The sequence below is a fragment of the Aquarana catesbeiana genome, linkage group LG09 (assembly GCF_042186555.1).
Source record: "Aquarana catesbeiana isolate 2022-GZ linkage group LG09, ASM4218655v1, whole genome shotgun sequence".
Classification (NCBI taxonomy): domain Eukaryota; kingdom Metazoa; phylum Chordata; class Amphibia; order Anura; family Ranidae; genus Aquarana; species Aquarana catesbeiana.
The window spans coordinates 245,199,284-245,219,647 of NC_133332.1; the positions used below are offsets into that span (position 1 = coordinate 245,199,284).

General features: G+C 44.3%; 1 protein-coding gene across 1 annotated transcript in view; it reads left to right on the forward strand.

Annotated features, from left to right (window-relative positions):
- The window catches only part of TBC1D13 (TBC1 domain family member 13), a 43,738-nt gene that overhangs the window by 14,644 nt on the left and 8,730 nt on the right, over window positions 1–20,364 (forward strand). Inside the window, exons 6-11 of the mRNA XM_073600090.1 lie at window positions 675–757; window positions 5,822–5,981; window positions 10,138–10,348; window positions 11,342–11,505; window positions 13,301–13,461; window positions 17,515–17,572. Of these exons, the coding sequence (XP_073456191.1) occupies window positions 675–757; window positions 5,822–5,981; window positions 10,138–10,348; window positions 11,342–11,505; window positions 13,301–13,461; window positions 17,515–17,572 (837 nt within the window). The remainder of the gene's footprint in view (window positions 1–674; window positions 758–5,821; window positions 5,982–10,137; window positions 10,349–11,341; window positions 11,506–13,300; window positions 13,462–17,514; window positions 17,573–20,364) is intronic.

Consider the following 20,364-nt stretch of genomic DNA (forward strand, 5'->3'; position numbering starts at 1 on the left):
TAGGTTGGATGTAAACTTGTGTGTGGTGACTGGCTTTGTACATAATGAGCCTCAGCAAAATGAAACATGTAAAAGGGCAGACTGCTTGGCCTGATCTTGGATGACCTCTTCTTTATCTGATTTGTAAATGAGGATCTGGAATGTTTTGCTAACATCCTTACAGTGTATATAGCAGATGTGGAGAAAAAAAAAAAGATTGGCTTCAGAGTGAACCTGTGCTTTGCTTATGTAGGGCAAATCAACAGGTCCACCTAAAGGTAAACTTCGGGCAAATGTAAAACACACAAATAATGCTGCTCATAGTCATTAAAAAAAAAAAAAAAAATCTATATATATATATATATATATATATATATATATATATATATATATATATATATATATATATATATATATATATATATATATATATATATATATTTATTTTAAATGCAAACAATGTAAGTACCTGATTTTGCCCTAGTACCAGCCTTTTGCAGTCCCACTATTACAGCAGAGCTGAGACTGCTTAGGGAGAAGCAGCAGAATGATCAGTTGTGTTGAATGCAAGCATGAAAGAATGAATAGAGGTTGTTGGCTTTGTTCACACAAATGTCTTAAGCTATGAACATGAAAAAGCGTTATAAGGGTGTTTTTATTCCTAAAGTGCCTTTTTTGCATTTGTCTTTTTCCAGCCTCTCAATCCTAACCCAGATAGTCGGTGGAACACATATTTCAAAGATAATGAAGTGCTCCTACAAATAGATAAGGATGTCAGGTAAACAGGCTGGTGTTTGGTCAACTTATTTAAATTTTTTAGGGAGCCAGTGATATTAATTTTTCTTCTCTCTGTATTTCTGTGGAAAGTATAGTGGATTTTGTGTGTGTGTGGTGGTCTAAAATGTCAGCCTCTTAAAAAAGGAACTGTGCCTTTTTAAATCAACATTCAGCAGTGAGTTTATCTCTTTAAAGCAGTTTACCGGAATCATAAATCTCAAGATCACAGCCAGTGCCCCCTTTGGTAGTTAGCCACAGGAAGGAGACACCTTCACTATGCTGTCTTGCATTATTGTCTTATTCACTTTTCAACCCAGATTGATCATGCAATCATTTCAGCACATTTGTGATGAACAGGAAACCTGTAGAGACTCTAGTATTGCACATCAAAAATGTTTATTTTAAAGTCCAGTAAAAACATTCAATTTGTAGCAATACCACTGTAGTAAGTTCCAGTGCTCCATGTCATACTCCTTAGCTCAGCCCTATGCATTTCGCCCAATGGGCCGAAGACAGGAAGTGACCTTGAGACACTTGAGTGCTGCGTTGAGTACTTTCCATACTCTGTTCTGGTTAAGTTATCTGCGACACACTTTCCAGATTGACTCAGGTGGATGTGGTAAGCTGACCTGGTAAAACTCCTGGGAGACGCTGCATGAACATTACTGGACAGTCATAAAAAGTAGGTTGGCTTTAATTGCATGGCTGTTGGTACCCAAGTTCTAAAGGACAGGGGCATCTCAGTGTCTGTGATTCCTATGATGCAAAATGCTAAGAAGTCCATTTCCTTTAAGATTTTATCATTGGATCATTGGACGTGGAAGGCTTCCTTCACTTGGGGTGAGTCTAGAGGCTTTTATCTCATGATCTGGTCCAGAGCCTGGCTGTCGGCACTATCAAGGACCAGGTTTCTGCCCTTTCCATTCTGTTTCAGAGACCACTGGCCTCTCACTCTTTGATGAAGACATTTGTATAGGGGGTCTCATGTGGCATTACCCATAAGTTCCCTAGTGACTCTGTGGTATCTGAATGTGGTTCCTAATGTTGTCCCGATGCCACTTTTTTAAGACCAAGTACAAATACCGATACTTTTTTTCAAGTACTCACCGATACCGATTACCGATGCTTTTTTTAATGTCATGTGACAGTTTGACTGATGGGCACTGATAGGTGGCACTGACTGATGGCTAGCACTGAATGATGGGGACTGATAGGTGGCACTGATAGGTGGTACTTATGGGCACTGATAGGTGGCACTGACAGGTGACAATGATAGATGGCACTGATAGACGGCACTTATGGGCACTGATAGGTGGCACTGACAGGTGACTGGCACTGATAGGTGGCACTGATGGCACTGATAGATGGCACTTATGGGCACTGATAGGTGGTACTGACAAGTGGCTGGCACTGATAGATGGCACCTATGGGCACTGACAGGTGGCTGGCACTAATGACTGGCACTGAAATGCAGCAATAAATGACATGAGGAAAGGATTTATTTTTGAAATACTGTGCTATGATGCCCATCTTGGTACAACCTGCCGCAGTAAGCAGCAGCAGACATCTTGTTACACCCAGCTCGAACTATATGGGCTGGGTGTGACAAGATGTCTCTCTCTCCCTGATCTCTCTCTGCAGTTTTGTACCTGGATCTCCAGAGGAGATAGGAAAATAAAAGTAAACTCAACTTCAATCTCTGTCACAGCAAGGTACGGGGCAGCAGAAGATACGCCCCCTTGTAATGGGTCTCATTACACAGGCTGACTCCGCCCGCCCTCTCTGTCCACCCGCTGACTCCGCCTGCCGACCAAGTATCGGATAAGGCATTGGGAGCATTTGTGCGAGTACAAGTACCGATACTGATACTAGTGTCGGTATAGGGACAACCCTAGTGGTTCCCTTTGCACTTCAGAAATCCCTGTCTGAACCCATAAGAGTTCCTTATTCCTTATCTTGCAAAGAACCCTTTTTGGTCTTGCAGAGGGACAAGGTGGTGTTAAGGCCCAAAACTTCCTTCTTGCCTAAAGTAGTTTCTGCCTTCCACCTCAACCTTTGGCTCTAGTTCATTAAACTAAATTTCCTCTTAATTGTCTGCATATGGTTTGAGCTATGGGAGTCTCAGCCACTGCTTCAACATTTTAATACCTACACGCCTTAGGCTACTAGGGTCCTTGTTTTGACACCTTAAGTGCAATGAAAAATTGTATGTTAATAATGTTGGGCATATGTTTGCTTGCAGTGCCTGTGTAGTACATCCCACATATTGTAAACCACATGGGCACTGCAGAAAGTAAACCACATGCGTACTCTGACAAGAGACAAAGGTATCAATCTTATGATGTTCCTTGTAGTTCTAGAGTTAAAATAGATTCTTTTTTTCTCTATTATAACTATCTAATTATTAGGATTTTTACCAATGTCGAGACCATTAGTCTATATCAGCCATTCTCAACCAGGGTTCTGTGGAACCCTGGGGTTCCTCCAGAGGTTGCTAGGGGTTCCTTGAGCTGTGGCTGATGAACCACCTATTTGATGATGCCTACAGAGTTCAAGGTTCAGCACCACTTAGCAAAGCCAGCAGCATGACACCAAATATCTTTTTAGCTGTCTTTAAGGGTGGCATTCTAAACACCACTTTAAGGGGGACATTCTTCCTATTAACCACTAAAATAAGGAGCATTGTTCCTATTGAGCCCTGATGATTTGGTTTTAGTAAGGGTTCCTCGCGGCGTGAAAATTATGTTTGGGGTTCCTCTAGGGTTAATAGGTTGAGAAAGCCTGGTCTATATGCAGACGACATGTTCCTTTAGCTAGAGGCTGCTGGCCCTTCCTTAGAAACAGCGTTGAATGTAATAGAACAGTTTGGACAATACTCAGGCTGGAAAATCAACTGGGACAAATCCCAGGTCCTTCCTTTGGATATTGGGGTGCCGACTGCGAGGCAGGCCTCCCTTCCCTTAACTCGGGTTGGCGCTATAAAGTACCTTGGCATGATAATTACTCACTCCCCAGAAGAATATGTCAAACTAAATCTAGAACCCCTATATGCGATCCTAAAGTCTCAAACCCAGGCCTGGGCTAGACTCCCTTTGGGAGGTATGGGCCGTGTCAACCTAATCAAAATGGTCCTGCTACCAAAGCTCCTCTACATCTTATGGCATGCTCCAGTTTATTTACCACTGCAAATCTTTAAATCTTTGGAAGCTATTCTTAATACTTTTGTGTGGGGTAACTCCGGATTTTATTCTGTACTATCTGGCAGCACAACTATCCCATTTTTTTCATGTGGATAAAGGAGACAGGGATCGCTACTTATCCTTGGTGTGCTCCCCCTTCTCCCGTGTAGTCACCCACCCTTTCCGTCTCCTCCTTAGGTATCCTGGCGACCCCCTGGACCCCTGGAAGCTGATTTCGGTCTTCCCAACTCAATGCATTTTCGTTACCTCCAGCTCCGCCACGCTCTCCGGACCCAATTTGGCAATTCCCTTCTGAACCTGGGCAGTCAAAAATTGTCCATGTCCTACAACAGTCTTCTTCTCCCGTCTGCCACGGTATCAGCATACCAACTGAAAGACCGTTGGGTGGGGGAGACGTAGGATGAGGAATGGGAAGAAGTACTGGATTCATGCAGAAAGGTTTCCCCTAAATTGTCTGACCGTCTCACCCAACTGTATATCTTGCACAGATCTTACCTGACCCCTCTACATATAGCTAAATACAGAGCCAATTGTAGTCCATTATGTCCTAGATGGGGAGGGACCAGCAGAACCTTTTTTTCACCTAATCTGGTTCTGCCCTGTTATCCAAGGCTACTGGTACCAAGTGGTAAAATTCATCCATGATGAAATGGGCTCTCCTCTTACACTTTGCCCAAAGCAATATATTCTGAGTGTGTTCCTGGACCCTGAGAACGATGCATTTCATCATACATTCCTACAGGAATCATTCACGGCCAGGCTGCTAATTGCCCGGACGTGGCTCAGGGCGTTACCCCCTACCCTCCAAGAATGGATAGCTGCAGTCAATGCTGCGTTACCCTACAAAAAACAGTCATATGTTCATAGGGGTTGTCCAGCTAAGTATGGTAAAATATGGGATACTTGGTTTGAAACCTCCACATGTGATGAAGTTGAGGGGGTGTCTGCCTAATAGCATAGCCGTAGAACAGATAACATTGGGTATAGGACCCATCAGTCAGCATTCCACCTTATGCCTTGGGTGCTATACCTGTCGTGTTACAGTTCAGAAATTGCCTTTATTCTTGTATGTTTTTTTTATGTACTGCAAATAACTTGATGTTTACTCATTATTATGTAATTTATACTCTTCTCAAATAAAGAACATTGTTTGTAAAAAAAAATAAAAATAAAATTGGACTTTCTCACATTAGTGACATACCATTCCTTAACAAGGGAAACTTCCCTATAAATAATGGCAGGTTTATCTCCTAACTAATACTCTAGCCCAACACTTTTTGTTTTTTGGGATGGGCCAGTGTTTTTTTCACAATCCTATTGGTTGTTTGATATTGTAATGAGAACTCGGTAAAAGAAACAAATTCATTCAAATTTAGGGCAAAGGTAAATTGTGTGTAAAGGGACATCCTGACCCGCTGAGTTATCTTGCCAGCACCCTCTGCCACTTTATCCTCAGTTGCAGCCACCACTAAAATCCACTGTGCTGGCTGGTGTAAAACCCTAGAAGGCACAATAACATCGCTCTTTGTCATGTGACCGTACTCAGGCCTAGCAATTGGCTGCTAGACCAAAGCACATTCACATGAGAGGAGGTCACCTGTTACTTTTGCTGACTAATGCAATGGAAAAAGCTGCTGGAGAACGCAGACAAGGTGAGTATTAGTTGGTTGGGAGGGTCCCTTTATACAGACATTGTCCGTTTTCCCTGAATTGGAAAGGTGACAGTGTCTCTTTAATACAGAACTGTATTGCTTGTGCCCAGCCTGATATTCTGTCCCATAGGAACTCTTTCTGATAATTTTTGTGTATACATCCCATCTAAACATCTGTCTTTATAAGCTGCCTATGTTCTTGTAATCACACAGGAGACTCTGTCCCGACTTCTCATTTTTCCTCAACCCCACGGAATACCCCTGCCAGCTAATCATGGATCCAGAGAATGAGTACGAGACCCTGAGAAAACGTGTGGAACAGACAACGCTCAAGTCTCAGACCGTGGCAAGGAACAGGAGTGGCCTTACTAATGTAAGAATGGGCTCAGACCGGTAAATCTGCATTTTTTTTTACATGCTGGGTTGTTAAACACATATTTTTAAATGTGTTGTTTTAATAATCCATACGTGACAGTTAGCACACTGTAAAGAGAATCTATACTGCATTGTCAGTAGGTTCACATTTGGGTCATCTGTGAATCAGAAAATGTTGAAAATGTGATTTTCATTCCTGCATTAACCACTTGCCGACAACCCAGTAGCCTATTTACTGTTACAGGGCGGCTGTTTTTGTTTTGTGCAGAATCGTGTGTGTGTATGTGTGTGTATATATATATATATATATATATATATATATATATATATATATATATATATATATATATATATATATATATATATATATATTACATATACATAGAATATTTCACGAAAGTGAGTACACCCCTCACATTTTTGTAAATATTTTATTATACACAAGGAGTGTAAGAGGAGAAGCGGCTTAACCTTAAACTGTGCAGGGGGGTTTTCAGTGTAGGGGCAATAAGGATGTGGAAATCTCTTCCACAATTGGTGGTGGCTGCAGGGAGTATGGATATTTTTAGGAGACTCTTGGATGTGCATCTTAAAGAGCACAACATACAGGCATATGGGAAATAATTATAAATACTGACATATGTGCCCACGCACACTACATCAAATTGGTCTGCATGGCTGTCGTCCCAGAAGGAAGCCTCTTCTAAAGATGATGCAAAAGAAAGCCTGCAAACAGTTTGCTAAGGACATGGATTACTGGATCACTGGAACCATGTCCTGTGGTCTGATGAGACCAAGATAAACTTATTTGGTTCAGATGGTGTCAGGCATGTGTGGCAGCAACCAGGTGAGGAGTACAAAGACAAGTGTGTCTTGCCTACAGTCAAGCATGGTGGTGGGAGTGTCATGGTCTGGGGCTGCATGAGTGCTGCCAGCACTGGGAAGCTACAGTTCATTGAGGGAACCATGAATGCCAACATGTACTGTGACATACTGAAGCAGAGCATGATCCCTTCCCTTCGGAGACTGGGCAACAGGGCAGTATTCCAACATAACGACCCCAAACAAGTCTCTGATGACCACTGCCTTGCTAAAGAAGCTGAGGGTAAAGGTGATGGACTGGCTAAGCATGTTTCCAGACCTAAACCCTATTGAGCATCTGTGGGGCATCCTCAAATGGGAAGGTGGAGGAGCGCAAGGTCTCTAACATCCACCAGCTCCGTGATGTTGTCATGGAGGAGTGGAAGAGGACTCCAGTGCCAACCTGTGAAGCTCTGGTGAACTCCACACCCAAGAGGGTTAAGGCAGTGCTGGAAAAGTGCTGTGTTGAGTAATTTTGAGGGGACAGCAAATTTACACTGTTATACAAGCTGTACACTCACTACTTTACATTGTAGCAAAGTGTCATTTCTTCAGTGTTGTCACGTGAAAAGATAGTGTGAGAGGTGTACTCACTTTTGTGAGATACTGTATATGTGTGTGTGTGTATGTATATATATATATATATATATATATAATTAATGTGTATGTGATTATGCACTTCCGGGTAGGGGGTGTGCACCACTTCTGCTGTGATAAGTCACGAGTGCCAGCCAATGGAGCGAGAGAGAGGAGGGATGGATGGAGCACTGCATACATGTAAACTATACAGAGCTCCGTCCTGACAGTGGGGTTGTGATGGGTTTTCTTTTCCTGCAAATCTGGGAATAAAATTCATCACATCCCTTGGTGAAAGCAGCACACAAAAACACTGACTAGGCTCACATTTAACTCTTTGATCGTCCTAGATGTTCAACACATTCCCAGCCAGTGCCATTAGTACAGTGACAGTGTATATTATTTGCATTGATCACTGTGTATATATATATATATATATATATATATATATTTATAGAGCTGCACGATTAATCGCGGAGAATCGTTATCGCGATTCTCCGCCCACCACGATCGCAACTCCGGATTTTAACGATTCTACGTTTACGACCATTCAAAGCACGCGCCTGTTTCGGAGCGGAGGGGAGGCCGTCGGAGCCAGCATGAAACGTCTGACGTCAGCAAAGAAGAATGTGATTGGTCGGTAAGTATGTCAGAGTGACAGTCCCGCCCCCAGTGTTGGAAGGTAGGGGACGTTGCGTGTGATGTCAGCGGGAAACATGACGGAGAGCAGGAGCGGGCCGTACAGTCCCCCCGAGACCAGAGCCCTTACTGACACCGCCCGGATCCCCCGGGTGGGGGTCTCTCTGCTCGGGGTGCTCTGCCTACTGTGCCAGGTGTGTCCCACCAAGGCCACGACACACTGGGTGGTGAGAGGACGGCAAGATCCAGCAGCAGGTGAGGTGACACCTGACAGAGAGTGAACACGTGACAGAGGAAGAGACAGGGAGGGGGCACACCTGAGAGAGAGCAAGGGGGACAACTAACATAGAGGGGGTGGATGCTGGGATTGGGGTCACCTGACGGGAGGGAGATCACTAGAGAGAGAGCGAGAAAAGGGGGGCACCTGAGATAAGTAGGGGCACCTGAAAGGAGAATAGGGGGATACTTGAGAGGGAAATGGGGGGGGGTCACTTGAAAGAAGAGGGGGACACCAGAGAGGCGAGGCTCTCAATCAATCAATCTCTTTCTCCTATAAAAAAAATGACGTTGCGAGAATCGTGATCTTTTTATTCTAAGTAAAAAAATTGTGATTCTCATTTTGGCCAGAATTGTGCAGCTCCACTGTATTAGTGTCACTGGTTCCCACAAAGTGTCAGTGTCAAACTGTCTGCCTCAATAGCGCAGCCTCATTATAAGTTTTTGAAGGCCACCATTACTAGGGGGGAAAAAAAAAACACTTATTGGGATTTTTTTTTACCAAACATGTAGCAGAATACATATTTGCCTAAATTTATGAAGAATTTTTTTTTTTTTTTAGTTCTTTTATTGGATATGTTTTATAGCAGACAGTAAATTATATATATATATATATATATATATATATATATATATATATATATATATATATATATATATATATATATATATATTTATAATTATTATTATTTTTTTTAATTTATTTATTTTTCAAAATTGTCAGTCTTTTTTTTGTTTATAGCGTAAAAAATAAAAACCCAGTGGTGATCAAATACCACCAAAGGAAAGCTCTATTTGTGGGTAACAAAATGACATAAATTCCATTTATGTACAGCATTGCATGACCATGCAATTGTCAGTTAAAATAATGCAGTATTGTATCGCATAAAATGGCCTGGTCATGAAGGGGGTAGATCTCCTGGAGGTCAAGTGGTTAAAGTAGTTGTCAGCCCTAAGTGGATAAAATTTAGTTTGTATCTTAAACATTGGGCGTGTCTTTTTTTTTTTTTTTCACCCCCATTTTGTGCATCTCAGTGCGGCTGATCTATTTTTGCCACCTTTAGCCATTTCTTGTCTACATGCATGCCCTCCAGCAGGGCACATCATTGCTCAGAATGTGCTTCTAATAGTGGTAGCCTCCACCAGGAGTCCATATGTCAGGGTGACAACACAGGAATAAAACTCTGGGACGGGGACAGAGGTTTGTCACCTTCTAATACGTAGTGCTTGAACAAGGATCTGATAGGATTGCTAGTATGATTTTGATGAAAGCTGTAGATTTAAAAACCACATCTGAAATGACATTAATATCTTAATTCTCATCTGAGATTTTGGCGATTGTGCTTAGCGATACCTCTGGAAATGTTTGCCCTGTGCTTCTGCAGAAACTGCTTGGGTGCCGCCATCTTGGATGCGACATCAGCAGCTCCTGCTCTCCCCCCCTTGCCACTGATTCTGGCTATCAGGATGTTCCTGCATACAGCCACTATGTTGTCAATTGACTTCTTAAGAGGATGTGATGAGAGCTGAACACAAAACCTGGTTATATAGTGGACAGGAGGGGAACAACAAGCACAGAGAAGGATCTGATATACCAAAAAGTGCCCAATTCCTATCAATTTGTCAGTGCCTATAAGTCAGCCAAGGGAAAACTGAATAAGGGTACCAGAGGGGCCAGTAGTAACTGCTAAGTTTGCTGTACACATACTAGTGTTTAGTGTTTTCATGTTATCACTCCTAATTTACGTCCACCTTTCCCCAGAAAAGAAATCTAATTTATTTTTTCCTCATGTTTCATACAGGTGAGTTCTCCTTTGAAGACATCAGCTTCTCATGCGTTGGGTGACTTGGAGCCGCTTGGCAGTGGCTGCGAGGCCCACTGGGAGGTGGTAGAACGAATACTTTTCATCTATGCCAAGCTGAACCCTGGCATTGCCTATGTGCAAGGCATGAACGAGATAGTCGGACCAATCTATTACACATTTGCCACTAACCCCAATAGCACATGGAAAGGTGAGCCATAGCTAAGGTGTCCTTCCCTGTAGTCTTGTTATTGCTGTCTCAGTCCTATGTAAGCAGATCCAAGTCAGTTAACTACTATGAACTGTATTTTGTTCTTTATACATTTAATTTGTCCAAAGTTTTCATTTAATAGGTGTACATACTTATATCATTAAAGAGATATTAAAGTCAAAGTTTTTTTAAATAAAAAAATGATATACTTACCTCTGCCCTGTGCAACAGTATTGCACAGAGCAGTCCCTTACCTCTTCTTTTGGTGGTCCCCTCATTGGCATCCTTTCCTCCTCTCTTCCATGTGCCCCCCATTGCAAGCCATGTGCTATGGGAGCATCCATGTGGGCATTCACTTTAGGTGGTTAGATAGTTTAGCTTCCAGTGCTTTTTTTTGTTTAAAGAAAAGTAGTGATTAGGATACAGAAAGAGATGAGTGCTTCCTGGGTAAATGTTTTATAGGCAAATAGAGGTGACAAAAGGTGGATTTCTTATTACCTTAAAGTGAAGGTTTTTTACTTTAATGCATTCTATGCATTAGGGTAAAAAACCTTCCAGGTGCAGCTGCCCCCGACCCTTATACTTACCTCAGCCCCGTCAGCGATGAGCATGAGAGCTTTCTCTCCTCATTGGCTCACACAGTGGTGTGAGCCATTGGCTCCTGCTGCTGTCAATCACAGCCAGTGAGCCAATGAGGAGGGAACGGGGGGGGGGAGCCGCACTCTGAGTGTAAATGGACAAGGTCTATTCACGGGAGCGCACCTGCTCAGGTGCCCCCATAGCAAGAGGCTTGCTATTGGGGGGACTCGGCAGGGGGGGAGTAGTAATAACGCCAGCAGGGGACCCAAAAAGGAAGAGGATTTGGACTGCTCTGTGCAAAAATATTACACAGAGCAGGTAAGTAGAACATATTATTTTAAAACAAATTCAGCCATTAGAATCCTTTTTAATATTTAGGTTTTATAAATGTATACCATGTTTTCCTCAAAATAGAGCACGCAGAAGCAGATACCTTCTTTTGCTTCACTAACCTAATGGCGGAAATCCGGGACAACTTCATCAAAAGCCTGGATGACTCTCAGTGTGGAATAACCTCTAAGATGGAGGGAGTGTACTCCATGCTAAAGGAAGACGACGAGGAATTGTATCTCAAGCTGGTAAGTCAGCTCAGAGATGGCCTTCCAAACTATTCCTGCATATACAACCTCTTTGTTATCTTATTGGAAATAATGGGTATGTTATCTTTTTGGCTTTATGATATATCTAGTTTAAAGAAGTTACCTCTTTTTCTTTTATTTTATACTCTTTTAAAAATAAAAATTACAGACGGCTTGTCCATGATGTAGAACTATATTGTTTGGTTAATAATGTTGCTTAAAGTGAAATAAAAGAATACAGAGGTAGGTTATAACCTTAACCTGCTTGGATTATTGGTGTCCATTTCGTGCTTTAACTAATCATAGGTCTTCTCCAGGCAGTTTTAAACCCCAACTCCAGGGACACAGGAAGTCCTGAACTGCCAGCCCAGAATAATCCCTCCCACTACAAGCTTGCTTCCTACCAACAGTAGGCCAGAGTGTTCCTTCTACAGGAAAAACATAAGACACTTTGGTCTCAGATTTGAACTCTCCTGTGTCGGAGTTGTGTCTAGCTTTTAATTTTTGCATGGGTCTGATGGTAGCCTCTTTCAAGCAGTCCCTTTTTGCCCAGTTTTTCTCCCGACCTCTACAACACAACATATTCTGTTAACGTAGGCCAATCTCTGCAGAGACAGATTCATCAGTCACCATGAACTAAGTTGTCTCTGGTGAATCCATGTCTTTAGTTGGGAAAGTCATTCCTTCCCATCCATTAGTGGAGACATCACTAAATTGCAGACCGTGGTCCAGATCCAGACTGAGTCACTGTCCCATCCGGACTGGCTGCCATCCTGCCATTTAGGAGCTGGCTTTTCTGCTCAGCCGCCGTCACTGCTGACATCAAAGGCAGGACAGCACCGGATGGATGTCGGGTCAGTCTAGAGCTGACATTGGAGGCAAGACAACTTCGGATGGAGGGCGAGAGCTGCCAAGCTAACTTTTCATGTTAACCAGCAGTTGATTGGTTGCTAGCTGCTTGACAAATGGCAGGCAGGCTTCCTCAGCCTGAAGAACCTAGACCTAGAGGACCTTCATGCGTAAGGTCCTTCAAGCAGCTCTTTGATCTTCAGACACTCTCCAGTTTCCTGTTTTATGGGACCTGTTAGCATTTTTTTCTGTGTTGCCCACCCTTCAATTGAACTGCTTTTGGATGTACTGAAGTTTTAAAACTTCCCGTTTCCCTCAAAAGTTGTGAAAAAAATAGAATTTTTGCACTTTTTTTTTTTTATGGAGTTCAGGGAGAAGACCTAACCCTTCTGTGTTAATAATCATGTTCTTGGAGCGTTATCCTGAGCTGGCCTACAGTTTTTGTTTATGAGCGTCCAGTCATCCTGTAGGCAGTACAACCTCAAGGTTTAGGACTTCTGTTGTCCCACAATGGACGCCAAGAAAAAGATTTTACTGTGAGCACAGAAATCATGCTTTATCTTACTAAGCTGTCTGAGTGGTCCCTAACCTGGAGCAGTGTTGCGCTTTTTTTTATACCTAGGGGCTAATTTGCTAAAGGAGTTAGAAATGTAAAAAATAAAAGTGTGAGTAGTCACTTCAGTTATACAATCATATGAAAATAATATTCCTGTTCACATGAAATACCAGATGCTTTCTACATAATTCAATCATTGAAGTGAGTATCACATCATTTTTTGAGTTAACATTCTCCGCTCCATTAGTAAATCACCCCAAGACTCTTCATTGTGTCCATGATTATTTTCAGCCACAGTTGGAAGCTAGCAGAATATTATGGAAAGTATGAATTGAGAATAGTTCTGTTGTGGAAGGGATGGGCCCACCTTTTTATATTTGTCTCTTGCAGCAAGAACAGAACATCAAGCCTCAGTTCTTTGCCTTCCGATGGCTGACGCTGCTGCTTTCCCAGGAGTTTGTGCTTCCTGATGTCATCCGTATCTGGGATTCTTTATTTGCTGATGAGAACAGATTTGACTTCCTTCTGAAAGTTTCCTGTGCCATGCTTATGTAAGTGTTGCAAAAACTATTGGGCTGATGTTGCAAATCTACTTGCAGGAGCATTTTATAAGTTTAAAATAGAATAGAAATACAATATCTATCTATCTATCTATCTATCTATCTATCTATCTATCTATCTATCTATCTATCTATCTATCTATCTATCTATCTATCTAACCCCTTTATTTTTAAATAAGTGATCACATACCCTCTGTTCTCAGCTGCATAAGAAGCTCAACGAGGTGGGGGTGGAAAAACAGCCGTACACTGGTCTTCCCAGCGTATGGCACTGCAGGGAAGGGTTGTCAGCATAAGTCTAATCATTGAAGGAGAGCAGGCTGAGTTCTCATCACAGGCAGAAAACTGACAATTTTGTGCTCTTATGGCTAGTGTGGTCAGTTTTTTTTTTAAATAGGAAAGCAAATGGACTGGCAGGAACACCAGGAGTTTCACACAAAGGAAGCAATTCAAATGGAACAGGATATTTTCTCATACAAGTACATGGTACAGAAGGAACTTATCAGGAATATGATATGGGGTAACAATGAATGCTAAAAATGACTTTCATTTGCATTCCATTTCTAGTTTAAGTGTTTTATTATATCTGTTCAAGTGTTAAAAGAAAAAAAAAAGAAGTAGCTGTTCATCCAGGCAGCAATCTTATGAGCTGAACTACCTGTGCTCTCTGGACAGTTATCAGTGTTCCTTGCTATCTGTGTAGTCTACCAAACACCTCCCCCTGTGATAGAAGGAGGTGTTATGTAGTCCTAACAGTGTTACTAAAGCTGGCCATACATTGACTGAAATTCGGCTAGGTCATCAGGAACTGGCTGAATGTCTATCGGTGTGTAGATGTTCTTGCTTAACAGAAATTGATTTAATAGACTTCTGTCGATTAATGGCTGCAGCTGTCACAATACAATGTCCTGGGAATGGGGGATCCATTCACTTGTTTGTGTGGGTGGAGGAATCTGTTTGTTTGTTTTTTTGTTGTTTTTTTGTTTCATTCAGCCCACTGGCAGTGTATGGCCAACTTTAGTCCTAACACATTCGTAGAGTGATCATGCCATGCAGTATACTTGTCACTCTACGACTGGAAGTATGTTAATGGCAGGATTACCAGATTAAAGTAAAGGAAAAGTTTGAAAAAAGAAACTCCTACAACCAGCACTTGTAAAGACAGGGTGTGTGAGGAGGTCTGATCATTGGAGGAGAGCAAAGGGAGTTCCCAGCACAACTAGAGAAATGACCACAATATGCTTAGTGTGGTCAGTTTTTTGTTTTTTACATTTATAGTTTTTTTTTTATTTCGCTCTTCAGCAAAGCACATAGTACAGCACAACAAAGTAGTGTGGCAAACATGGCTGATCAGAAACCATCATAAAGTACATAACCGTAATCGCAATAAAACATTTCTGTACACATTGGGAACCGTGTCAGCTTGTATGGCTCAATTAGAAATCTGATTACATGAGAAACGTTAGTTTAGAACATACAATTCAAAAAAATGTAATACTAGTGCGTAAGCCAAAAGAGCGTGGTTTCTTTTTCATAAAACCTAAATTACACCATAGATGGGGGACAGGGAAGAATCAGTGAAAAGAGGGAAAGAAAGGGACTGGTGCAGGGGCAAGTGCTCACCCAGAAAGCTGAAGGATACTGAGCAATTAATCACTACTGGGCCGGAGCCCGTACAAGTCAAGGACAGGTATGAAGCATAATCTCATGAGCACTGAAAGCCATGCCAATAATACCACGTTTTGCGGAATTGTTCCTCCTTACGTTTCATGGTTGCTGTTAGGTATTCCATATGATTAATCTAGTTTACTACACTGGGGAGGGGGGTCAGTGTGTTTCCATTTTGTGGGATGCACACCTTGGCCACATTAACGAGGTGGATCAAGAGGGATCTCTTGTACCTACATTTTGAAAGTGGGGTGAGGTTTAGTAGGAATGCCTCTGGGCGCATCTCCAGAGAAAGATCAGTAAGCTTATGAATTAGCTGTCTGCCATCTTCCTAAAAGGGTTGTACAGTAGGCACGACCAACAAAAATATGTAACAACGTGCCTGGTTCTTTTTGGCATTGCCAACACAATGGAGAAACGGTGGGATAAAACCTACAGGGGTCCTATACCAGCGGGGTCAGAAGTTTATATCCTGCCTAATGGTATCTGCAGGACAGGGAGGGCTGATGAGCAAAGTAAAGAAAATTTGGTCAGTTTTAATTGGAAAGCAGAGGGACTGGCAGGAACACCAAGGATTGCACATAAAGGAAACAATACAAAGAGAACAGGTTACTTTCTCATACAAGTACATGGTACAGCAGGCACATATCATGAATATGAAATGTTGGGTTTACACGCTCTCTAATAAAAACAAGGTAATACTTACCTGCTCTGTACAATGATATTGCACAGAACGGTCTCTTTCCACCTCCTCAGCCAGTCCCCTGCCTGAATAGGCAACCTGTCAGATTAGGTAACGGAAGTGATGTTCTGTCAGCTGAATACTTACTGTGCATGCAGTAGGTTTTGCTAATGTAACAGAACACTTGCAGTCAGAAGGAGGCAGCGGACACCCAGCTACTTCTTGAATTTCACAGTCATTTCAGCAATAAAGTCAGCGGATATAAATAAATACAGTGGAACCTCGGATTGTGAGTAGCGCAGTTTATGAGCATTTCGCAATACGAGCTGTTGTTTTTTTTTTTGTTTTTTTTTTAGATCCTTGTTGTAATATGTTGACTCGCTTTGTGAGCGTTGTCTCGCTAGACGAGCAGTATTCAAGCTTCTGGGGTGTGCAGTACCACTTTTGGGCAGAGGTGCGGGGGCTCCAGTGACGCTCGGAGACACTCGGAGACTCTGAGCGTTTCCGAGTGAGCTTTTCCAAGTGTCTCTGAGCCTTTCCGAGTGTCTCTGAACGTTTCCGAGTGTCTCTGGCGCCCCCGTACCTCTGGCCACATGCAGTACTGCATTGACGAGCAGTGGCTGCGGAATGGATTATCTGAGTTTCCATTATTTCCTATGGGGAAACTCGCTTTGATATGCAAGTGCTTTGGATTACAAGCCTTCTTCTGGAACGAATTATGCTCATAATCCAAGGTATTGCTGTATAGTATATTGACATCTGTGATGCTGTTTTGAATGTTACTTTTTTAAAGAAGCTGGACGCCAGCAGTAGGAAGGTGGCGGAGACCATGTTGGTACACCCTGCAATGCTCAGCACTAAACCTTTAGGCTTTGAAAATGTAACATGAAAACAGCATGACATATCTAAATATACTATATTGATTTATATACGCTCACATTGTTCGTTAAATGACTGTGAAATTCCAGACGTAGCTGAGTGTAGTAAGATGTCCACTGGCGCCTTATGACTGCAGGTGTTCTGTGACTAAGTAAACACTCAAGTCCTAAAGTGATTTTCTAGATAAGTTTTTAAGTATAAAGCAAAGTTTTGTAATTTTGTAATTAAACAGGCAAAACTCATTAAATACCTGTTACAGCAGAAATGCCAGCTTGTTCTTGACTTTGCCCACTTCTAGGGGACAGTACTTTGGATTCCAGAAGGCAGATCTGTGACAGACTTCAGCTCCCTACATCTTCCATGCACAATAGAGGTTAGAAGAATGGAGCCGTATCGCCACCACCAAGGGCCACAGGCTAGCATGTCAGCATTTCCACTGCAACAGATATTTCTTTATGCTTGCCCTTAAACGCTAAATATTTGACCTATTTAAAGGGTCAGTCCACCCAGAAGTTATATTTAGTACTAGGTGGTGCTTGGGGGGGCTGTGTAAGCTGCTGGCTTCTTCTGTTTTGCATACCACAGCAGAAAAATCTGCATTCTGTAATGTCCAGCCCTGTGGCTTGCTCAATTTCCCCTCTTTTACAAAGTTATGCTATGTCACATTTCATTTGCAGTGTGGGCCAAATCAGGTTTGACAGTTATCAGGTATGATGGCACTCTGGGAGCGCTGGTTTATAATAAAGTCTTACCACTTTACCAATATTTCCAGTGTCATTGTTCTCGAATGCTAAATGTTTGTTTTTTTTCCCCAGATTGATCCGTGATCAGTTATTGGAGGGAGACTTTACAGTGAACATGAGACTACTCCAGGTGGGCATAACAAAGATACGAAAAGGACAGAGAAAGTGCTGTATCTTATTTATAATATCTTATGCCGCGTACACACGAGCGGACTTTCTATCCTACTTGGTCCGGCACACTTTCCGACGGACTTTGTCCGCCAGGTGCGCCGGACTTTAAAACGGACGGACTTGCCCACACACGCCGGGACTTTCCGGCGGGCTAAGTCCGCCCGTCTTTCCGACGGACTTTCGCCGGAGTTCCGGCGGACTTTCAGAATGAACGGACTTGCCCACACACGGACAAGTCCGTTCATTTTGAACGTGACTCAGGTGCGACGGGACTAGAAAAGGATGTCAATCTTGCCGCTTTTATCGGCGAGATTGACACCTTACTAGCCCCGTCACGGGGCATACCAGGCCCTTAGGTCTGGTATGGATTATAAAGGGGAACCCCGCTACGCCGAAAAAACGGCGTGGGGTCCCCCTAAAATCCATACCAGACCCCGATCCGAGCACGCAGCCTGGCCGGTCAGGAAAGGGGGTGGGGACGAGCGAGCGCCCCCCCCCCCCCTCCTGAACCGTACCAGGCCGCATGCCCTCAACATGGGGGGTGGGTGCTTTGGGGGAGGGGGGCGCCCTGCGCCCCCCCCCCCCCCCAAAGCACCTTTGTCCCCATGTTGATGAGGACAAGGGCCTCTTCCCGACAACCCTGGCCGTTGGTTGTCGGGGTCTGCGGGCGGGGGCTTATCGGAATCTGGGAGCCCCCTTTAATAAGGGGGCCCCCAGATCCCAGCCCCCCACCCTATGTAAATGAGTATGGGGTACATGGTACCCCTACCCATTTACCTAGGAAAAAAGTGTAAGTAATAAAACACACTACACAGGTTTTTAAAATATTTTATTAAACAGCTCCGGGGGGGGGATCTTCCTCCGGCTTCGGGGGTCCCTCCGCTTCATCTTCTCCCGGCGTCCGGTTGGTTCTTCTCCCGGTGTTCCAGTTCTTCGGCCGGCTCCTCTGCTGTCTTCAGGTAGCTCTCTTGCCAGCAGAGGTCCGGACTTCTGGGCTTCTTCTCTTCTCTTCTCCAGATGTTGACACGACGCTCTCTCCGGCTGGACTGCTCTCCGAGGGCTGCGTTGTGACTTATATAGGTGGAGACCCCGCCCCCTTTTGATGTCACAGTCCCTGGGCATGCTGGGACTGTGACGTTTTAGGGGGCGTGGTCACTGGGTGATGTTGACCACGCCCCCTAAAACGTCACAGTCCCAGCATGCCCAGGGACTGTGACATCAAAAGGGGGCGGGGTCTCCGCCTATATAAGTCACAACGCAGCCCTCGGAGAGCAGTCCAGCCGGAGAGAGCGTCGTGTCAACATCTGGAGAAGAGAAGAGAAGAAGCCCAGAAGCCCAGAAGTCCGGACCTCTGCTGGCAAGAGAGCTACCTGAAGACAGCAGAGGAGCCGGCCGAAGAACTGGAACACCGGGAGAAGAACCAACCGGACGCCGGGAGAAGATGAAGCGGAGGGACCCCCGAAGCCGGAGGAAGATCCCCCCCCCGGAGCTGTTTAATAAAATATTTTAAAAACCTGTGTAGTGTGTTTTATTACTTACACTTTTTTCCTAGGTAAATGGGTAGGGGTACCATGTACCCCATACTCATTTACATAGGGTGGGGGGCCGGGATCTGGGGGCCCCCTTATTAAAGGGGGCTCCCAGATTCCGATAAGCCCCCGCCCGCAGACCCCGACAACCAACGGCCAGGGTTGTCGGGAAGAGGCCCTTGTCCTCATCAACATGGGGACAAGGTGCTTTGGGGGGGGGGGGCGCAGGGCGCCCCCCTCCCCCAAAGCACCCACCCCCCATGTTGAGGGCATGCGGTCTGGTACGGTTCAGGAGGGGGGGGGGCGCTCGCTCGTCCCCACCCCCTTTCCTGACCGGCCAGGCTGCGTGCTCGGATCGGGGTCTGGTATGGATTTTAGGGGGGACCCCACGCCGTTTTTTTCGGCGTAGGGGCTTCCCTTTATAATCCATACCAGACCTAAGGGCCTGGTATGCCCCGCGCTCGCCGCAATAGGAAAATGTGTTTTTCCTATTGCAGCGAGCGTGAGATGCAATACCCTGCCCTCGTGTTGTATCTGGTCCGTCGGACCAGCCTACACACGAGCGGGCTTTCCGTCGGACCAGCACACACACGAGCGGACTTTCCGCCCGAAACTGAGTCCGGCGGAAAGATTTAGAACTTTCTTCAAATCTAGGTCCGGCGGGCTTTTGGGAAAAAGTCCGCCGGAAAAGTCCGCCGGTGCCTACACACGGGCGGATTGTCCGGCACACTCTGGTCCGCCGGACCAAGTATGCCGAAGTATGCCGGAAAGTCCGACCGTGTGTACGCGGCATTACACTCCCTCTGTCCTACACCATCTACATGTCCCTTTTAAAGCATGTCTCTTTCTCTCCCTCCTTTTTCCATTTTCCTCTCTCCCTGTTTGCTTTTTTTCCTCCTCTCTTCTCTCCTCCTCTGCTTTCTTCCCCCACCTCCCTCTTTGCTCTTTCCTCCTCCTCTGTCTCTCTCTTTCCTCCTCCTCTGTCTCTCTCTTTCCTCCTCCTCTGTCTCTCTCTTTCCTCCTCCTCTGTCTCTCTCTTTCCTCCTCCTGTCTCTCTCTTTCCTCCTCCCCTGTCTCTCTCTCTTTCCTCCTCCCCTGTCTCTCTCTCTTTCCTCCTCCTCTGTCTCTCTCTTTCCTCCTCCTCTGTCTCTCTCTTTCCTCCTCCCCTGTCTCTCTCTCTTTCCTCCTCCCCTGTCTCTCTCTCTTTCCTCCTCCCCTGTCT